Source organism: Cygnus atratus, chromosome 2 (assembly GCF_013377495.2).
Source record: "Cygnus atratus isolate AKBS03 ecotype Queensland, Australia chromosome 2, CAtr_DNAZoo_HiC_assembly, whole genome shotgun sequence".
NCBI lineage: Eukaryota > Metazoa > Chordata > Aves > Anseriformes > Anatidae > Cygnus > Cygnus atratus.
The window spans coordinates 151,480,966-151,499,558 of record NC_066363.1 but is presented as its reverse complement, the minus strand read 5'-3'; the positions used below and the strand labels follow the sequence as shown (position 1 = coordinate 151,499,558).

Below are 18,593 nucleotides of genomic sequence, written 5' to 3'. Positions count from 1 at the left end.
CAACTACTTTCCTATCCAGTGTGCAAACGCTCTAGGTGAACATATAAAGCCTATTGCATGTCCAGCACTCACCTTCCAAGGAGCTCTGGGAAAAACTGAGAGGTGGTGAATCACAGAATCACAGCATAGTTAAGGTTGGAAGGGATCTCTGGAGTCCAACCTACCCGCTCAAGAAGGGTCCCATGGAGCACATTTCCCAGTGTTATGTCCTGATAGCTGTTGAATATCTCCAGGGAAGGAGACTCCACACCCTCTATGGGCAACCTATCAGTGCTCAGTCACTCTCATAATAAAGTTTTTCCTCAAAAAATGAGCAACATTACTTGGCAGAGAAAACTTGGCCTTATTTATTTGAGCCAAATTTCAGCTAGCTGGCTGGGCATGGATAAACAGTGCCATCCAACAGCCCAAAGCTCAAGACAAATGGCTCAAGTCCCTTGGGAATCAAGGAGGAGCTCCTGCTGCACAATAAACAAGTCATGCCAGTGCGTGTAGGCCTGTGTGACTTTGCAGCTACAGCTTTGATTACAGAGTACGTCTCATCACGACTCTTTCTACCACTCTACTTGGCTCCAGCAGGCTACGTGCCTTTCCATATTTACGGAAGAGTCTTGAGGCTTAATTTATCCTTAATGACTTCTCCAAGTCATAAAAAGATAGGCTGTTAGAGAAATGCTACTTTTATCATGGGTGTTTGTGCTGCTTCAGAGACAATAAAAATTTCTCATCACAACTTTGTTACTGATTAGACCACAGCATTCATCCTTTGACATAACGCTTGACACAGTGAGCAATTCCATGTCTGTATTTCATTCAATTAATTTGCTATAATTTTCCTAAGTAATATTTAGGATTTAATGTTATATTTTAAGAAATGTGTCTTTCTCCCTTTGGTTCTCTTTGTGCCACAACCAAAAAAGACTGGGTCCATTATTCAAGCAGACTGATGCAGTTCTGTTTTCCTGCACATGAAATTGGGGTCAGTGCCTCTGTGCTTTCAGCAGCAGAATGAAGTGTAGATGCCTTTGAGCACCATCAAAAATCATGTCAAAACAGTACTGCTTCTGAAAACAGCAGACACAGGGTATAATCATGGCAGAGGAGGATCCAAAATGAAAGGCGTCAACAAACAAACACATCTCTTACTCAAAGCAAATGGGAGCAGGAAAGAGAAGCCTTTTTCCTGTTTCAGAAGCTTGAGTCTGTATAGTCTGTATGAGTATAGCCTAAGTCTAGACAGGATCTTCCTTCAAGAACAGTTTAGCAGTAAAATGCAGGAGTACGCATATGAACCCTCTCAATGCATGTTGCTGATACAGTTCTTAATTGCTTTTTATTTTTCTCAATTATAAAACTCTTCAGGCATTTATAACTGCAATTTGCCTTATTTTCAAACTCCTGGAGAAATATCCTAATATCAGATATTTCTTTGATTCTGGTTTACTTTTCTTCTGCATATGTAACTCTCAGATCCCTCAAAAGAGATTAAATAAAATGGAGTTACTGTTCAGAGGAAGAAAAATGACTGAGACAAGCTCCTATGGGATTGATCATTAGGTGAAGAAAATTTGTTGTCATCTGTATAGGATAAATATGTCTATGGACCAATCTTCATCTGCCATAAATGATTAGAGTTTCATTAAATTAGCAGTGTTTAATACCAGCTGAAGATTTAGGCAACATTTCTACTTAATCTGATTCACTGCAATTTACTGACCCACTATGATTTATTGATGTATCTGTTAGCCAATTCTGGCTAACTCCAATAGAATGGGAGCCTGCTAGCATTTTTAGTGGTCCAATATGCTGGGGAAAAAATACCTTTACAATAAATGATAGTAATAATGCACTTCAAATGATCTTTTACATAATAATATCCTCATTTTCTCCTTGGAGAATGCCCACATTGACAAGTTTCTGTACAGCCTCTGGAAATGTCAGGGTACAGACATAACAACCTACATCCTAGCTATAGAATGTTCCAAATTGGGTGCATTTAAAATAATTAAAAAAGAAAGCAGAAAGGTATCAATATGGAAAGCACAGGGACACCTCTGTAATATAACGCACGCAGACAGGTTACTTTTGTGTTTGCTTTTAGGTGAAGAGACCCACAATTCCTTTGGTGAAGCAGTTATGTTTTTAGTACTGTATTCAGCAGCAGAACCCTCTAGTATCTATTCATTCATTTTAGGCAAATAAATTGGAAAAAGAGACAGCCAACAAAACCATTTCATAGTACAAATGAAAATTAGAGACTTATGTTCAATAAGTATTTTACCAGTGTATTTGTGATTTATTTGTTGTGCTTGGATTTTAAAAATAAATTCAGAATTATTGACTTATTAGCTCTTCCCCCAAACCTCTCATATGCATCAGTCTTTATGAAATCACTGGGTTAACAGCTAATTTGCTCTTCTTTTTTTTTCTTTTTATTCCAGTATTCTCAAATGCGGGATGAAGTATTCAAATCAAACTTGGTATGCGCATTTATTGTTCTTGTGTTTATCACCGCTATCCAAAGCTTACTTCCTTCTTCCAGGTAAATACAGAAATATATTACTGTATATCTGAAGGCACTCTTGGGGAAATAATGGGATAACATTGCTAGCAGATGTGGAATGAGCCAATAAACTGCTTGTTCCCCAAACTCTTTGGAAATATTTTTGCCCTTCCTCTTACGCACCCCCCCCCCCCCCATTATCTGCTTTTGTATCACATTCTCTGAAACTTCACATTTTCATGTGAGAGACAGTAGTATCTACTGACATTATAATATTATGTTTTTAAGCAGAACTCCCACTGAGATAAGTGTGAACTTCGTCTTACAAAAATTTGACATGGCATGGTCTGGTGCTTTCTGTATTCAAATAAAACATGATCCAGACTTAAAACTGTTTTTACAAAGTAACAATCTGTGATTGTTTTGGTTTTGTTCCTTACACGCTACATTAGAAAGTTGTACTGTTGTGCTTTGTTGCTAAAGATATTTATTACCTAGCTGGGGGAAGCAATATTTTGCCCTTAAGAAGCAGCAGCAGTAAATGATCTGGTAGACCTTTTCCCACTTCTGCTTCTGTCTGGGACTGACCAAACAACAAGCTCCTATCAAAATGAAGAAACTGACACAGCTGTGACCTATATGTTCACATGTGTAACATAGCCAAGCCCACCAATTGGCCTTTCAGTCTACTACTTAACAAAACAAGATTATATATAAGGAGTACAGTCAGTTTTCTAACATCATAGCAAAGCCAGCAGAACATCAACTGTCGCTATAGCAAGCCTCTAATCCCATTTGATCTTTGAACAAGTGCCCAAATGGAAATGCCCAGATGAGCATAATTGTCAAGTGGTTTCTACCACTCAGATGAACCTTAGCTTATGGCTTCCTGGACAATGACCTTGAAAATGCAGTACTTGTATATGAAATAACAAGCTTATGTTACAATCATCCAGCAATATTTCTTGGATCATGTTTAGAAGGCCTTGTTCACCATGTTTATGTCCCCAAATAACAAAACAGTGATTGGATGCAGGTCGGTAATTGCATTCTGCAGCAGTGGTGTACCATGTATTCCATAGTTGTTCCTTGATGGGAATGTACCCAGAGTAGTGTCTGACCTTGTGCTGTTCCTTATGTGCTATATTGCTCTAATAGTAGTAAGTTTGTTTGCTTGTCTAAAGTCTTTCTCCCAATGCACATTCAAAATTTTTCACTTCTGGTAGCTGTTATTTTTGCTTTTTCTCAGTATGTACAAGATTTATGGGTCTTATTAATGGAACCTGTTTTCTAAAATTATTTCTGCTGCTATATCAATCACTACTATACCAGCAAAAATACATGACATTTTTTCTATCTGCACAAATTCATCTCTGTTAATTCTCATGACAGTATCTAGTGCCACTGGAATTAGAGAAGGAGTCACATAGCTGCTATGCCTGCAGCTGTCTCTCATTCTGGTTTCCCATATTGCACAGTAATTTGTGTTTTCCCCTGCACTTCACAAATTCTTTGGACCTTTTTGTCACTGAATATTAAACAGGCTGTAAATATAATAAATGGGAAAAAAAAAGTTTAGATATTTCCTATATTATTTCCTACCAGATAAGATAAGCAGAGGTTTTTAAACAAAATTGTGGAACCTTGGCCCCAGGATTGCCTTAGAAGTTGGTTAATAGAACCTGGGAAGATATCTGGGGAAAGACTAACTACCACTATCCCTTTGAGAAAGAGGATTTGAGTAAGTTATCAGGTACTTCATGGCAGTTCTGATGTCCTTTCAGAAGACCACTGTAAAGATTTAAGAAGCCAAATTTTTGGCTTCATTTTTTCAAGTTCTGATACTTTACTTCAGAAATATGTTTCAGTCTTCAGTCTTAATAAAGCATAGTTGTTAAATGAGGAGTGTTCAAAAGGTGAGCAAGGCCAAAAAAAAAAAAAAAAAAAAAAAAAAGATGAAAAAGATGAGGGGATCTGAACAAGAAGATTTATTTAAATGTATTGAATGAGGAAATAAGTTCCGATAAATTCAGATTTCTAAAATTTCTGTTCAAAAACCAATTCCACTTATGAGTATAAGCACATGAACAAGGTATCACTAAGTTAGGCAGGATTTGGATTCAGAGAATCTTAAACACTTATGTTTATACCTCTAGTAGATATCAGAGAAGTACCAAAGGAGGAGAGCATGGATATCATTTACACGGAAAAACTAACAAACTGTATAATTCACACCCCTCATGGTAACTTACCCTATCAACATATTTTAGAGCTTTTCAATTTATGCTTTGATGCTTTGTTGAACAGGGATGGAATTATGTGTTTGTTTAAGTACGTTTGAATATTTTGCTAAGCTGAGTCTTTTGGGAATTTCTGGAAACACAGTAAAAGAAACATTATTTAAATCATCATAAAGGATATCTTACTAAGGATCTTCAGAGAATTTCCCATGTAGGTTGCCTAGGTCTGTGTGCTAAAAAAGGTAATCATAGAATCACAGAATTGCTTGAGTTGGATGACCTTAAAGATCATCTAGTTCCAACCCCCTGCCATGGGCAGGGATGCCACCCAGTAGATCAAGTTGCCCAGGGCCTCATCCAGCACTTCATCAAGCAATTGCAAAAAGAACAAAGACTAACTTTACTTAACAGAAAAGTTAACTTATCTTTCTGTTATTATAACTCCTGTGTAAGGGAGTTGCAGAATTTTATCTCAGTTTATATATGTCTCCTGCAGGATAAATATTGGATTCATTCATACTTTCCCCTGATAGGATAGGTACCTCACAGAATTTAAGAATCTTCGCAGTAGCTTTCATGCTTTGAAATATTGAGTCCTTACTCTAAGTGACATAAATTAATGCCATATTTCTATTGTAATTATCCTCTATGAAGCCATTAAGTTGCATTGCCAACTTTGCAGTGATTCATCTTTTCCATCTGAAAGGCTTGGGAGTTTGATTCATCTCCTGCAATAAACTTTCTATATGCTCACATGGGCAACAGGTCATACTAGAGCAGACTTCTGTGCTACTCTTATTTCTGACAGTTTTTCACTGGGTTGTTCTTGTGAGGGGAGAAAAACAGTTTTCAAATTGTTCATTTAAAACATCTGCATCCTTTGTTTTACATAAATTTTCCTTCTGGCTCCACAACTCTTGATTTACGACTGTGAACCAGGAAGAGGGAAGGCAAAAAGCTCCATTTCAAACTCTATTCTGACATTAGGGGACCCCTGGAAAAGAAAATCATTTGGCCTTAAATTGCTTCTTCAGTGAAAAGGGGATCTATCCCATGCACTTCTGAGAGAAGTTCTTAGACAGAAACATATTATGTCTTGTTCCTTTTCTTATAACCTCTGTTATATCTTCTGCTGTACTTGATCCTATCAGCATGCTGCCAATATAATCTTTACACAGATACTGGGCTGATTCTCTGGGACTTCTTAGGTGTGCACAGTTTAATTTTGTTTTTATCATAAGCAGACTTGGATGAGACAAACACATCAATATCTAACAGAATAGCTACAACAGAAGAATTCTTGTTCCCTACATATCTATTATAAATAAATACAAAGCCATGGTTTCTCAGGTGCCTAGGCAGGTTGCATTGCATTTTGGATTGATATCCCAGTCTTAGGTCCCTAGCTGCTCCCTGTATTGTACCATAATACAATAACATTTGGTCTTAAATGTGTAGTGCGACAGTCCAAAATAAGAACTCATGTTTAGTGTCCTCAGGTTTGACATCTTGAGTCTTGACCTCAAACTTTTTGAAAGCTTTATTTTGCTTTCATTTAAAGCTGGGTCAGTTTAGGTCTGCTGTATTGGACACATATGCATGAATAGGCTGTCTATCTGCATCTGAGTTATTAATAGAAACTCTCAGTTCCAAAAAGGATCTCAGTCATTTACCTACTGCAAAATATTGTTGTAGTGTAGGAAGCCAAAAGAGTTTATTTCACATAACTTTTGAAACCCAGAGTCCATGTCCTGGGTTCAAAATATAACCACTAGAGAACCAGTCAGTCAGTGGACCTCAAGGTGCCTTTCAGCTGAATAAATATGAGACCGCTATGCAGTGAGATGAATATCCTAAACTACACAGCTCTCTTGACTCTCTTGACTAGTTCTCCATGACTATTGTGCAGCTTTTTCCTGGCTTTATTGTCTCTTCCTTGACTACATTGCTGTCTCTTAAACTCGTCTCTGATGATGGGCTTCGGGTCCCTGGGTGCCCTGAGCAGGAGGACCATGATGACGGTGGGAATGACAAACTCCCTACCGACCCTGAACGTGCGCAGGATTTGCTGTTCCACCTGGATCCATACAAGTCCATGGGTCCGGATGGGATCCATCCCAGGGTGCTTAAAGAGCTGGCTGATGTCACCACAGGACCTCTTTCAATTATTTTTCAATGATCTTGGGAATCTGGAGAGGTCCCAGTAGACTGGAAGCTGGCAAATATTGTCCCAGTTTTCAAGAAGGGTAAGCAAGAAGACCCTAGCAATTACAGGCCTGTCAGTCTCACGTCAGTGCCTGATAAAATTATGGAGAAGAAGATTCTTGAAGCTATTGAGGTGCACCTGGGGGACAATGCAGTCATTGGTCCCAGCCAACGTGGGTTCATGAGGGGTAGGTCCTGCCTAACAAATTTGATTTCCTTTTATGATAAGATCACCCATCTAGTCGATCAAGGGAAACCAGCTGATGTGATCTTTTTGGACTTCAGCAAGGCTTTTGACACGGTTTCCCATAGGATCCTACTGGACAAAATGTCCTGCATACAACTTAACAAAGCCATCATACAATGGGTGAGCAATTGGCTGACGGGCAGGGCTCAAAGGGTTGTGGTTAATGGGGCCACATCTGGCTGGTGGATGGTCACTAGTGGGGTCCCTCAAGGCTCCATTTTAAGGCCAGTCCTCTTCAATGTCTTTATAAATGATGTGGATGTAGGACTAGAAGGTGTTTTGAGCAAACTTGCCGACGACACCAAACTTGGAGGAATTGTGGACTCTGATGAGGGTGGAAAGGCCTTGCAGAGAGATCTGGACAGATTGGAGAGCTGGGCAATCACCAACCACATGAAGTTTAACAAAGGCAAGTGCCGGGTCCTGCACCTGGGACGGGGCAACCCTGGCTATATGTACAGACTGGGCAATGAGACGCTGGAGAGCAGCCCTGCAGAGAGGGATCTGGGGGTTGTGGTTGACAGCAAGTTGAATATGAGCCAGCAGTGTGCCCTGGCAGCCAGGAGGGCCAACCGTATCCTGGGATGCATCAAGCATGGCATCGCTAGTCGGTCGAGGGAGGTGATTGTCCCACTCTACTGTGCACTGGTGCGGCCTCACCTCGAGTACTGTGTGCAGTTCTGGGCACCACAGTACAATAAGGACATTAAACTGTTGGAGAGTGTCCAGAGGAGGGCGACGAAGATGGTGAAGGGCCTAGAGGGGAAGACGTATGAGGAGCGGCTGAGGGCACTGGGCCTGTACAGCCTGGAGAAGAGGAGGCTGAGGGGGGACCTCATCGCGGTCTACAACTTTCTCATGAAGGGAAGTGGAGAGGCAGGTGACCTATTCACTGTAAACACCAGTGATAGGACCAGCGGGAATGGTGTTAAGCTGAGGCAGGGGAAGTTTAGGCTGGACATCAGGAAGAGGTTCTTCACTGAGAGGGTGATCGGACACTGGAACAGGCTCCCCAGGGACGTAGTCACTGCACCAAGCTTGTCTGAATTTAAAAAGCGATTGAACTGTGCACTTAGTCACATGGTCTAAGCTTTGGGCAGACCTGTGCAGTGCCAAGAGTTGGACTAGATGATCCTTATGGGTCCAACTCGGGATATTCTATGATTCTATGATTCTATGATTCTACATTGCTGTCTCTTAAACATATTAGTGTTTTTGTATATTTTTTTTTCACAGTATAGTCTTCTTTCATGGAGACTGTACTACTTCTTATCTCTCTATATAGTAGTGAGAGAAAAACTAGAATATTTAGTGTCCATGAACTATCAGTTCCATGAAGAAAAGGCTTCTGTCTCCAGGATTGTTGATTTCACACATACCTCCTTTTTCCTATACTCTATTCATGAGGATATCCTGAGTGTATCCATGAACATATTTTGCTCTTACAGTAAGCATCAGTGGCCTTCTGTGTATTTTCACAGACAGAAGCTGTTCTCAAAGCATTGTCACATAGCCTGCTTGGTGTCATTGGGACTTTCAGTGAATCTTGAGATTTTTGTGACGAAACTTTTAGTTGTACAGGATGAAATCTGTGGCTTCTGCTCCAGTCTTTGTTTCTTCATTATTCACTCTTCCCAAATGCAATTTGTTTTCTCTGGCTACATTGTTCTTTCCTTCAAAATTCTGAATGAGCTCGCTGAAGGAATGAAACTTTTCTGGGAAGCTCCACTGTGTTCTGTGTTCATCACATGCAAATATTTGGAAAGTCTTGTAGGACTGAAATGCTGAAACAAATGTAATATAACATTGTGTACTAATAGTACATCATGAGAAGAGTTTCAAAACTAATATTACCACATGGAAGCTCTCAAGGGACATTAATGTGTAAATCATTTTATTTCAGGTCATTAGGGAACAGAGTTTCCATTTTGGTATTTTTTGTATACTATTTCAAAATGTTTTGTAACATAATTTGGTACTACAAAAAAACTATCATCTTATGCATATAACACTTTTTCTGTTTATTATCTGTTGAGCTATTCTTTTTTTCTGGACTCCTACACATAGAAACCATAGCTTAGATCCAGTTCAGAATTTGCTCTGCTAAATCCAAATCTGAATAGCCTGAAACTGAGGACAATTCCAGGTAAGTTGAAATATAGCCCACTCGGATTCAGGGAGTGGATATGGCTGATCTAAACATACTGACAAACTAGGATAGAAAAGCTGTGGTGATATTTTCACTGCTGTTTCCACTTACACCCTTAAATTTGTCTTGCAATAAGGCCCAGGCATAGGGGTAGTATTGTACCTTACTCAACAAGATGAGGGATAGTGGATGTGTAGTCAAATCTGAATCTTCATGTTTTCAATAAGATAAAACATACTCTTACAAAGGCTTAAAGAGCCAGAGTACATCTCACCTACACTTAGCTACCTGGAATTGCAGAAGTCTCTCTGGAATGCTCTGATCTCTTTCAAATCTCTTTCAAAGATTTTTTTCCTGTGAGAAATTACAATTATGTCACTGTAGAGTACTGGCATGTATACAACTAGGTTACTAGAAATTTTAATTACTTAATTACTCTGTATTGCAAAAAGGCAAGGGAAAGGAGTGTGAAGAGATGGGAACTTTACAGAAGCAGTGGAGTTACTTTTAATTTTCATGGGTTTAATTGAAATAAAAATCTTTGGGAAAAGAGATATGAAAGGACAATAACTGGCAGAAACAGGGACAATAAACTTGATTTATGAAGTGCTGAGTGCTTTGTTCTCAGTGAATTAAAACAATTTACCACATTTCTCAGGCATGTCAGTTACTTGATTGACTTCATGTCCCAGACTTAAGCAAGAAAAAAAGGAACAAATTTAGAAAAATATAATGAAAGATTGACAAGAAGAAATTCTGGTTTTAATGGTTTACTCAAAGGAATTTAATTGTCTATTCAATGTACATATTTAACAATACTTGGATAAAGATCACATTCACACGAATGAAGTGTTTAGGGTATGCCAAATTACATGTTTTATTTTAAAATTTTTCGACCACAGAACATATTTTCATATGATTTATATTTTGAATGTCTTCCATGAAAACAGTAGATCAGTTTGTTTGTTTTAAAATTGATGACATTCTTAGCCGCAGTTGACCCACTATTAATTAAAATCAGGAAAATCTTGCATATCTGTAATTACCATTTTCTGACATGCCAGAAATCAGGCTGCATTGTTTTACTGGTCATTTCTGAGTTTACAGTTTGAGACCAAAAATGTAGTACAATTTCAAGATACCTGTGTTGTGCTGTATACAAAATATCACTCTTCCAAACTGCCCACAGAAAGTTAGCCTACTGGGGCTGGGAAGCAGTTCATACACAGGTGGAGTCAGAATCCTACAGTGTGAATAGATTTGCTCCAAAAGCAACTTAAGGGACAACTGAATGCTGAAAGAAGGGATGTTCTGATTGTTCAGACCCTAGGTAGACAGACAGAGGCACTGGCAGCAATTTCCCTGGCTTATTTCTTCAACAGCAGTTTCTCAGCAAGAAAACAAGTGAAATAGTAACAGACCTATGGAACATGCCTCTGCTTCTCTCTCTCTCTCTCTCCCTCTCTCTCTCTCTCTTTTTTTTTTTTTTTCCCCCCCCTGGAGTAATTGTCTCAGATTTATGAAAACTGATTTTTCCTAGAGTTAACAGTTTGCACATTTATTTTTATTAGCAGTAGTATTGTGATGTGGTTTAATGCTGGGTTCTCTTATTTTTCTTTCCAGGGTGATACCAATGGTCATTCAATTTTCTATTCTGATTATGCTGCACTCCGCTCTTGTGCTAATCACCACAGCAGAGGATTACAAATGTTTACCCTTAATGCTCCGGAAAACTTGCTGCTGGATTAATGAGACCTACTTGGCCAGGAATGTCATTATATTTGCATCTATTCTGATTAATTTTCTTGGAGCCATCATAAATATCGTAAGCTTCATAGGGAACCAGGGTCTATTATACAGGAAAATATGATTTATGAATTATTAAGCTTGCTAAAGGACTTGCTAACTAATGTGTCTATAAGCCAGCTATAATTTAAATATAAAAGGCAAAGTACCACAGCTTCAGGAAATTCAGACTGTTGCTTAAACTATGTATTTCTGAAATACATAATTATTTCTCCCTCATAAGGATCATCCATTTTTAAAACCCTTCTGCCATTTTCTGTTCAATATATCCACAGTTTGAGGATAATTCACAATTTTCTGACGTTCTGATATACTTTCTTAAGGACTGTTAGTCCATAGTGCTTATAGGTATTAAATTCCTCATCTCACAGTTCTATCAATTACATTACTAAAAAATGAGAAGGGTCAACAAAACTAGAAAATACCTATAGGAAAAGGATAGAGAAGGTGAAGTTGGGCCAGTAACTTCAGCATAGGAGAAAAGTTTAAAAGCCTAAAGGGGTTTTAACAACTCCCTTCACTCCAGATTCACTTTAGCTGAAGTATCAAGCTATGGTCATGGTCACTTTCAGCTTTCTTTATAGTCAGTGCAGAAAAACAGGTATCCTCAAAGATGTCTTTTAATCATACCGGTCCCAATAAAGAGATTTTCCACTCTCCACTGTCCACACTAGGAATATGGTCTGACTGGGCTCCTAATGTACGTCTCCACTAAGTCCCAGGTATGACAAATCTAGACCAAATTTTATCAGCATATCTGTGAGAAAAGGCATATACCAAATTTTGTTTCACAACTGTGCTTAGATAAAATTATTGCTAATTGAATACTGTCAGCCTAGCCGACATGTCATTTTCACCATGTCACATGCTAAAAGAGTAACACAGGTGCAAATACAATAAAGCTCTGATTATCCAGATGTCTTTAGAAATAAGAGACAGCTTTGCATGAATTAGGCAGATAATAGTATCGGACTACCTGGCAGGTATTGCAACCTGAGCCAAGAAGACAGTAAATATCTCACTGATAGATTAAAAATAACATTTTTATCACACCTCCTTCTTCTAAGGAACCTTTTGGGTATAGATGTAGCTGTGCTTTTTCATCTGAACTTTGTTCTTCATAGATATTTGTTACTTTAAGATTAGACCAAGAAAGCATTTAGTGACAATAGAAATAGTAGCAACTATAACAGCACAGGTTGCCAATATACTAGAACTCAACATGTGTCTTGGTTTCTTTGTGATACCATGCAGTCACTGATAGGGTAGTCGTTTGGAGAAAAAATAATGTCACCACTGAGAAAATATAAATACGGTCGATGACAGGAAGTTCAATAGGGCTGAAAACTTCCTAAAGATAAGGACAGTGCTACATTATAGTATGGATCACTAAGGTGTGTTGTAGAATATAGAGGTTTTAAAATCATGTTTGACAAATATCATGTTTGACAAATTGGAAAGATTTTGGTATAATGAATCTTGCTCTTGGAACAAGGTGACCATACCCAATTTTCTATCAATATGATGATAACAAGATTTTCTTCATGGTTTGTCGCGGATTATTTTTGAAGATTGTGCCCACTGTAATCTTGTGTGATGGCTAATCCAAAAATAGTCATAAGAAATGTAATTGGTTTTACTCTTATGCCAGTGGGCTTCCATAAGGCAAGAAATAGTTACATTTATTGTCTTATATTCAGAATTGCAGTGACTTGGGGCACTGAGACCTCACCTCTACAAGAAACCGCAGCATGTATGTAATATATCATTAATTTATACGGAAAGGAATCCTGCCTTAATAATAGTTTATTTTTATCTACTTCCTGCACACCACTAAAAAAGTGAATTCTATGAAGTAGGTACCACAGCAGCCACTTCTTTCCATATGGTGGACTGCAGCACTATAGGGACCTATGTGGATTTAAGAGGAGGTAATGCAGCTCAGCCTTGCAGTTATGTGCATACATTGAGTTCAAATTCAGCCAGCTGGAGGGAAGTAAGGTTCGGGTACCTTCTAACAAAAATCTTTGGTTTCACTAGATGGGCAAATTAGTCTAGTGATTCTCTATATCGAGTACATTCTTATTATTAAAACATTAGAAAAAAAGATTATGATCCTGAATATTTTTAAAGAGGCACTCAGAGATCGCACTCTGCCTTGTAGAGAGGTGCTATACACCTCATGAACTTGCAGAAGTTACCATTATCTGTTGTCATGCAGGACTGTATAGACAACCTAGAAAATGTTGCTGCACTTCAGAGATGACCGAGTTGCTGAAAGAACAAACAAGAGAGTTCCAAGTTCAAAATTCATTAGAATTTAATTTTAAGTAATTGGGCTTCATTAAACAAACTATCTAACTTTTAGAAAGAGGGACAAGGGAACTAGCTTGTACACATCAGGTTAATGAAATGACCTAGTATAAACATCCAGATTGGATTAATATATGTGACGGGAAACTCCATCTGCTTTGACTGTCAAAACATGAAAACATTAATGATTTTTTTTCCTGTGTTCTAAGACCATGATATATTACGATTCAACACTGGTGTCTTATTTATACTTAATACAGCCAGTTTGAAATACCATTAAAATGAATTCAGGTCATAGCAGTTAAAATGCTGTATTTTCTGAAATTCTCCTAGATACTATTATCAAAAACATTGTATCATGAACCATTTTTCATTCCCTTACATTCTAGATGTCTCACTTACAATTCTGGGAGCATGTTATTCTTTGACACATGGCGTGATGTCATGGGATTTTTTCCCACCCCTAGAAGGATAACACCATCCATAACAGCATAGCAGGAAAAACCTGCCTTCAAGCAAGTGTACACATATAGTTTGATTTTATGCTCACAATACAATTATGTTGTCTATAATTCATAGTAAAATATAGACATTATCACATGGTAGTTCTTAAGAGTCCAATGTCAGTCCTCTGAAACTCCTGGAGGAGCTCATCTTTCACCTTTGGGAACAGGATTGAATAGGAAGGCTACGCAGACGCTAAATGCCTGTAGTGTGAATAGCTTTCCCATTTCCTTTTCATTCCCACTTTTCTGTCTTCATGTTGTCCATTTAGCCCTTGCTGGCAGTTAGGAAGCTGGTATGGAGCGGAGCAGGTCAGCCAGTTCCACCCCTGAACCAAGCCAGACAGCCACACAAGCGCTTAATCACTAGCGCACAATGTAGCCCCGATTTATTTATTTTTCTCTTTTTTCCTTTATTCACAGCTATGGTGTGATTTTGACAAACCAGTGCCCCTGAAGAACCAGACGTTCAACAATTCATCTGCACCTTTTACAGACATCTGTTCCTATCCTGAGGTATTTCTGAGGGTGCTTTTGAATCTGAGGCACAGCTCCACAGAAGTTACATGGCAACTACTAACTAAAATCAATGACCTGCGTAGTGGTGGTGGAGTCAGGTGCCTTAATAGGACTGTGAAGTTGAACCTTGTCATCTATCAATAGGCTGGCAGAAAAAGTAGAGATGGATTACAGAATGAATCAATCTTATGGCCTAATAGAACATTACAACCAGAATCTTTATGTATCCTAAGGTTTTTATTGTTCTTGCTGTTCAGCCTGTATATATGTAGACAGCGTTCAGCAGACAGCTGAAATGTGAGTAGACATGAGACACTGAGATGTGGCAAGACCTGCATTTTGGTACAAGTAAAGATTATTATTTTTTTCTTCAATAGAAGTCATTAAGAAAAACGGAAGCCCCCTCTGGCTAGTAATATCCTTGTTCATGTATGAAATCAATGACAAATCATTTTTAAATGCTTTACCAAACTAAGTCCTCCAGCTTCCTTTCTGTAAGCATCAGAATCTCATTTGCCCAAATTTCTAGCTTTTTCTGCCTGTCTTGTGTATTTAAAAATAATTGGAAACTCATCCAGCAACGATTCAGTGCATCACCTCAATAAAACATACTACTTAATTCTTAGGAAGCTAATGGAGGAGACTAATATTTTTTATATCAACAAATAAATAAACACAACAAAAAACTGCAGTGATTTTAAATTTCCATTTGAAACAAACAAAAATGTCCTCTCTATGATGAGCAAGCAGATAGCAAAATCAATGGTTTGGTTATGTGCATGTTGCTTAGAATGTCATATGGCAGTGTCATGATATTGCCACAAATTGCAGAGGAGCACTCTTTCCCACAGAGGAACTGTACTAAAGAAAAAACTGTAGTCAGAAAATTGAGTGCTGCAGTCTCTCCTAAGACTGTATGATAGGAGTTAATTTAAACTACATTTGGACCATGTGTGTTGAGGTTGCTATTTCAAATCGGAATAGCTTATGGCCATGATTGTTTTTCTATATCCAGTATCAGCTGCATGGTTTGCATTTGACAGATGACTAATCATTGAGAAAAATGAGACAATGATGAGATTAGAAAATGAAGTCTGAATAAAACTTCCGGGCATCACATTTTAAGAGAATAGTGAAACTGAGCTTTACTTGTAATATTAGAAATAATTAAATAAATAAATAAATAATTGTAATAAACACCCAAACCTATGGCTTTATCCTCTCTTCAGGTAGCATGGGAAAAGGATAAAGCAGGAGTATGATTCTCCTGTCCTAATTAATGTGAATCCTGTGAAAGTTTAGAACCAAAGGAATAGAAAGGATTCTCACTGTTGACTTTTCATTAGCCAGCTATTATATACAGCATTTCTCACTTTCCTCTTTTCATTATACAGGATGCCCTTTCCATTCTAATACTATGAAAATGCAACAAAGGTGCAAAAGAGCATTTCTGCTAATATGGAGGTGTCATGCAAAATAAGAGAAGTTTTAATTGAACATTCTATATGAGCACTTTGTTTCTATAGTAGTCTGTATGCTAAGACTTACAAGAGCACCAAATTCGAGACCAATAGTTTTTGATACTTCTGATCACTGGATCATTTATGCAGATATCAATGAAGTGAATGTATAATCACTAATCACTAAAAGTAACTGACTGTCATTTTCTCTTCAGTATTTTGTCTTCACTGGTGTGCTGGCAATGGTGACTTGTGCAGTCTTTCTTCGTCTCAACTCTGTCCTGAAACTGGCAGTACTCCTCATCATGATTGCGATCTATTCTCTGCTGACTGAGACCATTTATGCTTCACTTTTTCTGCAATATGACAACTTTAACCACAATGGAGAGTAAGTGTTCACAGTTTCCTTTCGGAACTGTTTTTTAACAAGGTAAAAGGTCAAGTCTTACCAGAGAGTACACATATTGGATAACATAATAGTAAAGAATAGGGTTGGTTACAAGAGGCAATGGCTAATCTAACAAGATTTATAATGTGATTTTTTTTTCTCAGGCCTTTTTATTTAAGTACTCATTTCATGAGGAAAATTAAATATTGAGCAGGGATTATCTCTTAAATCTCCCATAGTCCATCCATGTTGCAAAAATATGTTATAGTGCATATACACCACTTGTTTCTAGTCCTGAATACTCCAGAAGTACTGATTTAAACTTTTACCTCCAATTAAGAAACCAGGAGTAAACAGTTGATATTTTAGGGGCAGGGTTTTACCCATATAAATCTCAAAATATAGCATACAGTTGCTAGAGATATAAGGAATACAGGGATGATCTCATTTTGTAGACTCTCTTGTCAGAAAGAGGAGCTGAAGAGCCAGTGGGAGGACAGAAGATCCACCACGATTTGCAGCTAGAGCTGCTCCAAGTGTTAAATAACTCTGAACATAGAGTAGCAGTGATTTAGCTCATTCAGAAAAATACATCTTTAATCTTTGGTACTCGACCAGCTTGTGCTGCTGCTTGTGCTTTTAAGTGCATGCCAACAAAACCTGTAACTGAAGAACTGCAAAAGCACAGAAAAGCATGCATTTGCAGTGCAAGTAGTTCTCACAACAGACACATCTTTACACACAATAAGGCTCTGCACACATATCTTTCCTTACTAGCTTCCTACAGTACCAAAATACTAATGACTTAAGATGCAATTCCTTTTTCTAATCCTAGTTATGCTCTTACTGTCTAATCATATAACATATAGTATACTCATGACAGAGCCCAGCAAATAAAACAAATGACAGGAGGGAAATAATACTCTGACCAAGAGCATTAACTAGAAGTAGATATTATGGTCATTATCTGATGATGTCATGATCATATTTTTATTTCCACTAATTAAGCACAGCAAAGAAAGTTTATCCTTGCATGAAAATCTTCAGATTCAGAATAGTTTCTATTTCCCATGGCAATAAAACTCTCCAGGGACTTTACCACAGAGGAAGAAACAGCCAGGAATATACTTCAGAGCAACCAGCAGTCCAGCAGAACAGTTCATCTCAGCTGAGATGCTCCACACTCAGGAAAAGGACTTGAGCTTCACCTCTGACATTAGGAAGCACAAGGTTCACGGCCCTGTTTTCAGCAGCTTCTCTGTTTTCTTAGCTATACTAAATAGTTGAATAAAAGGTATTGCAACTTAATACAAAACTCATCTGTCTCATATATTTGGGGCTATAACTACTTTACTACAATATCCAATGATAGAGGCATTTGTAACTATTATCTTTGAGGTTGCTGCCCTCAGCCAGTGTATCAGAGTCCTTCCAGAATGAAATCCTGGGGAGGCCATATTTCTTACAACTGCAAAATGGGAAAACACTTGAATTCAAAGTATTTACATTCTTCATCAAACCCACAAGGTCAGTTCAGTTACCTCACTCCCAAGCAAGTTTCTATTTGGTTTAGTCTTGTCAAGGTCCACTTTTCTGTGTGCTGTAGTTGTCATGGGAGTCCTCTGACAAGTATCATCTATCTTTTTTTCAAAATTACTGTGGTAAATGGATTCAGGGTCTGGGCTGTGCATTACTTAAGGTTGGACTGGATGATCTTAGAGGTCTTTTCCAACCTAAATGATTCTATGATTATTCTTATATCTCAAGGTAGACAGAAGCGTGTCCCAAAGTCTCTTCCACCTTTCATTGTTTACTCCAATATGGACTTTTTTTCACAACTTCACGCTTTAAGCAACTTTTAGTCATTTCCTCATCTTCATTTATCTACCTTCAACAAAATAATTGTCAAGTATCTGTTTCCATTCAGCTCCAAACTTTCCTTCTCCCTTTTGTTTTATTATAAATTTGACCCTGCCAATTCCCCAACCTCTCCATTTATGTCTTTCCCCCCTGAGAAACATGTCTCTTTAAAACCCTCTGGCATTGTAGAGATAATGGCTTTTTCAGTTTTGTCATCTTTCAACATAATTGCAATTCCTCCCTGTATTTGAAACCTACTTAAACTGTTCTGGGCTCTTTTCACCATATTTCATCACACTTTCTCCATTGTTCCACACACAGCATCTCTGACTCCATTCAGCAGAAAATAGACACATACTTTCTTAACTCATCTTCTTTGTTTCCCTACTATCTACAAGCG

General features: G+C 38.0%; 1 protein-coding gene across 1 annotated transcript in view; it reads left to right on the top strand.

Annotated features, from left to right (window-relative positions):
• The window catches only part of ADCY8 (adenylate cyclase 8), a 125,025-nt gene that overhangs the window by 86,142 nt on the left and 20,290 nt on the right, over nucleotides 1-18,593 (top strand). Inside the window, exons 9-12 of the mRNA XM_035556245.1 lie at nucleotides 2,442-2,542; nucleotides 10,968-11,169; nucleotides 14,390-14,482; nucleotides 16,161-16,333. Coding sequence (XP_035412138.1) covers nucleotides 2,442-2,542; nucleotides 10,968-11,169; nucleotides 14,390-14,482; nucleotides 16,161-16,333 — 569 coding nt within the window. The remainder of the gene's footprint in view (nucleotides 1-2,441; nucleotides 2,543-10,967; nucleotides 11,170-14,389; nucleotides 14,483-16,160; nucleotides 16,334-18,593) is intronic.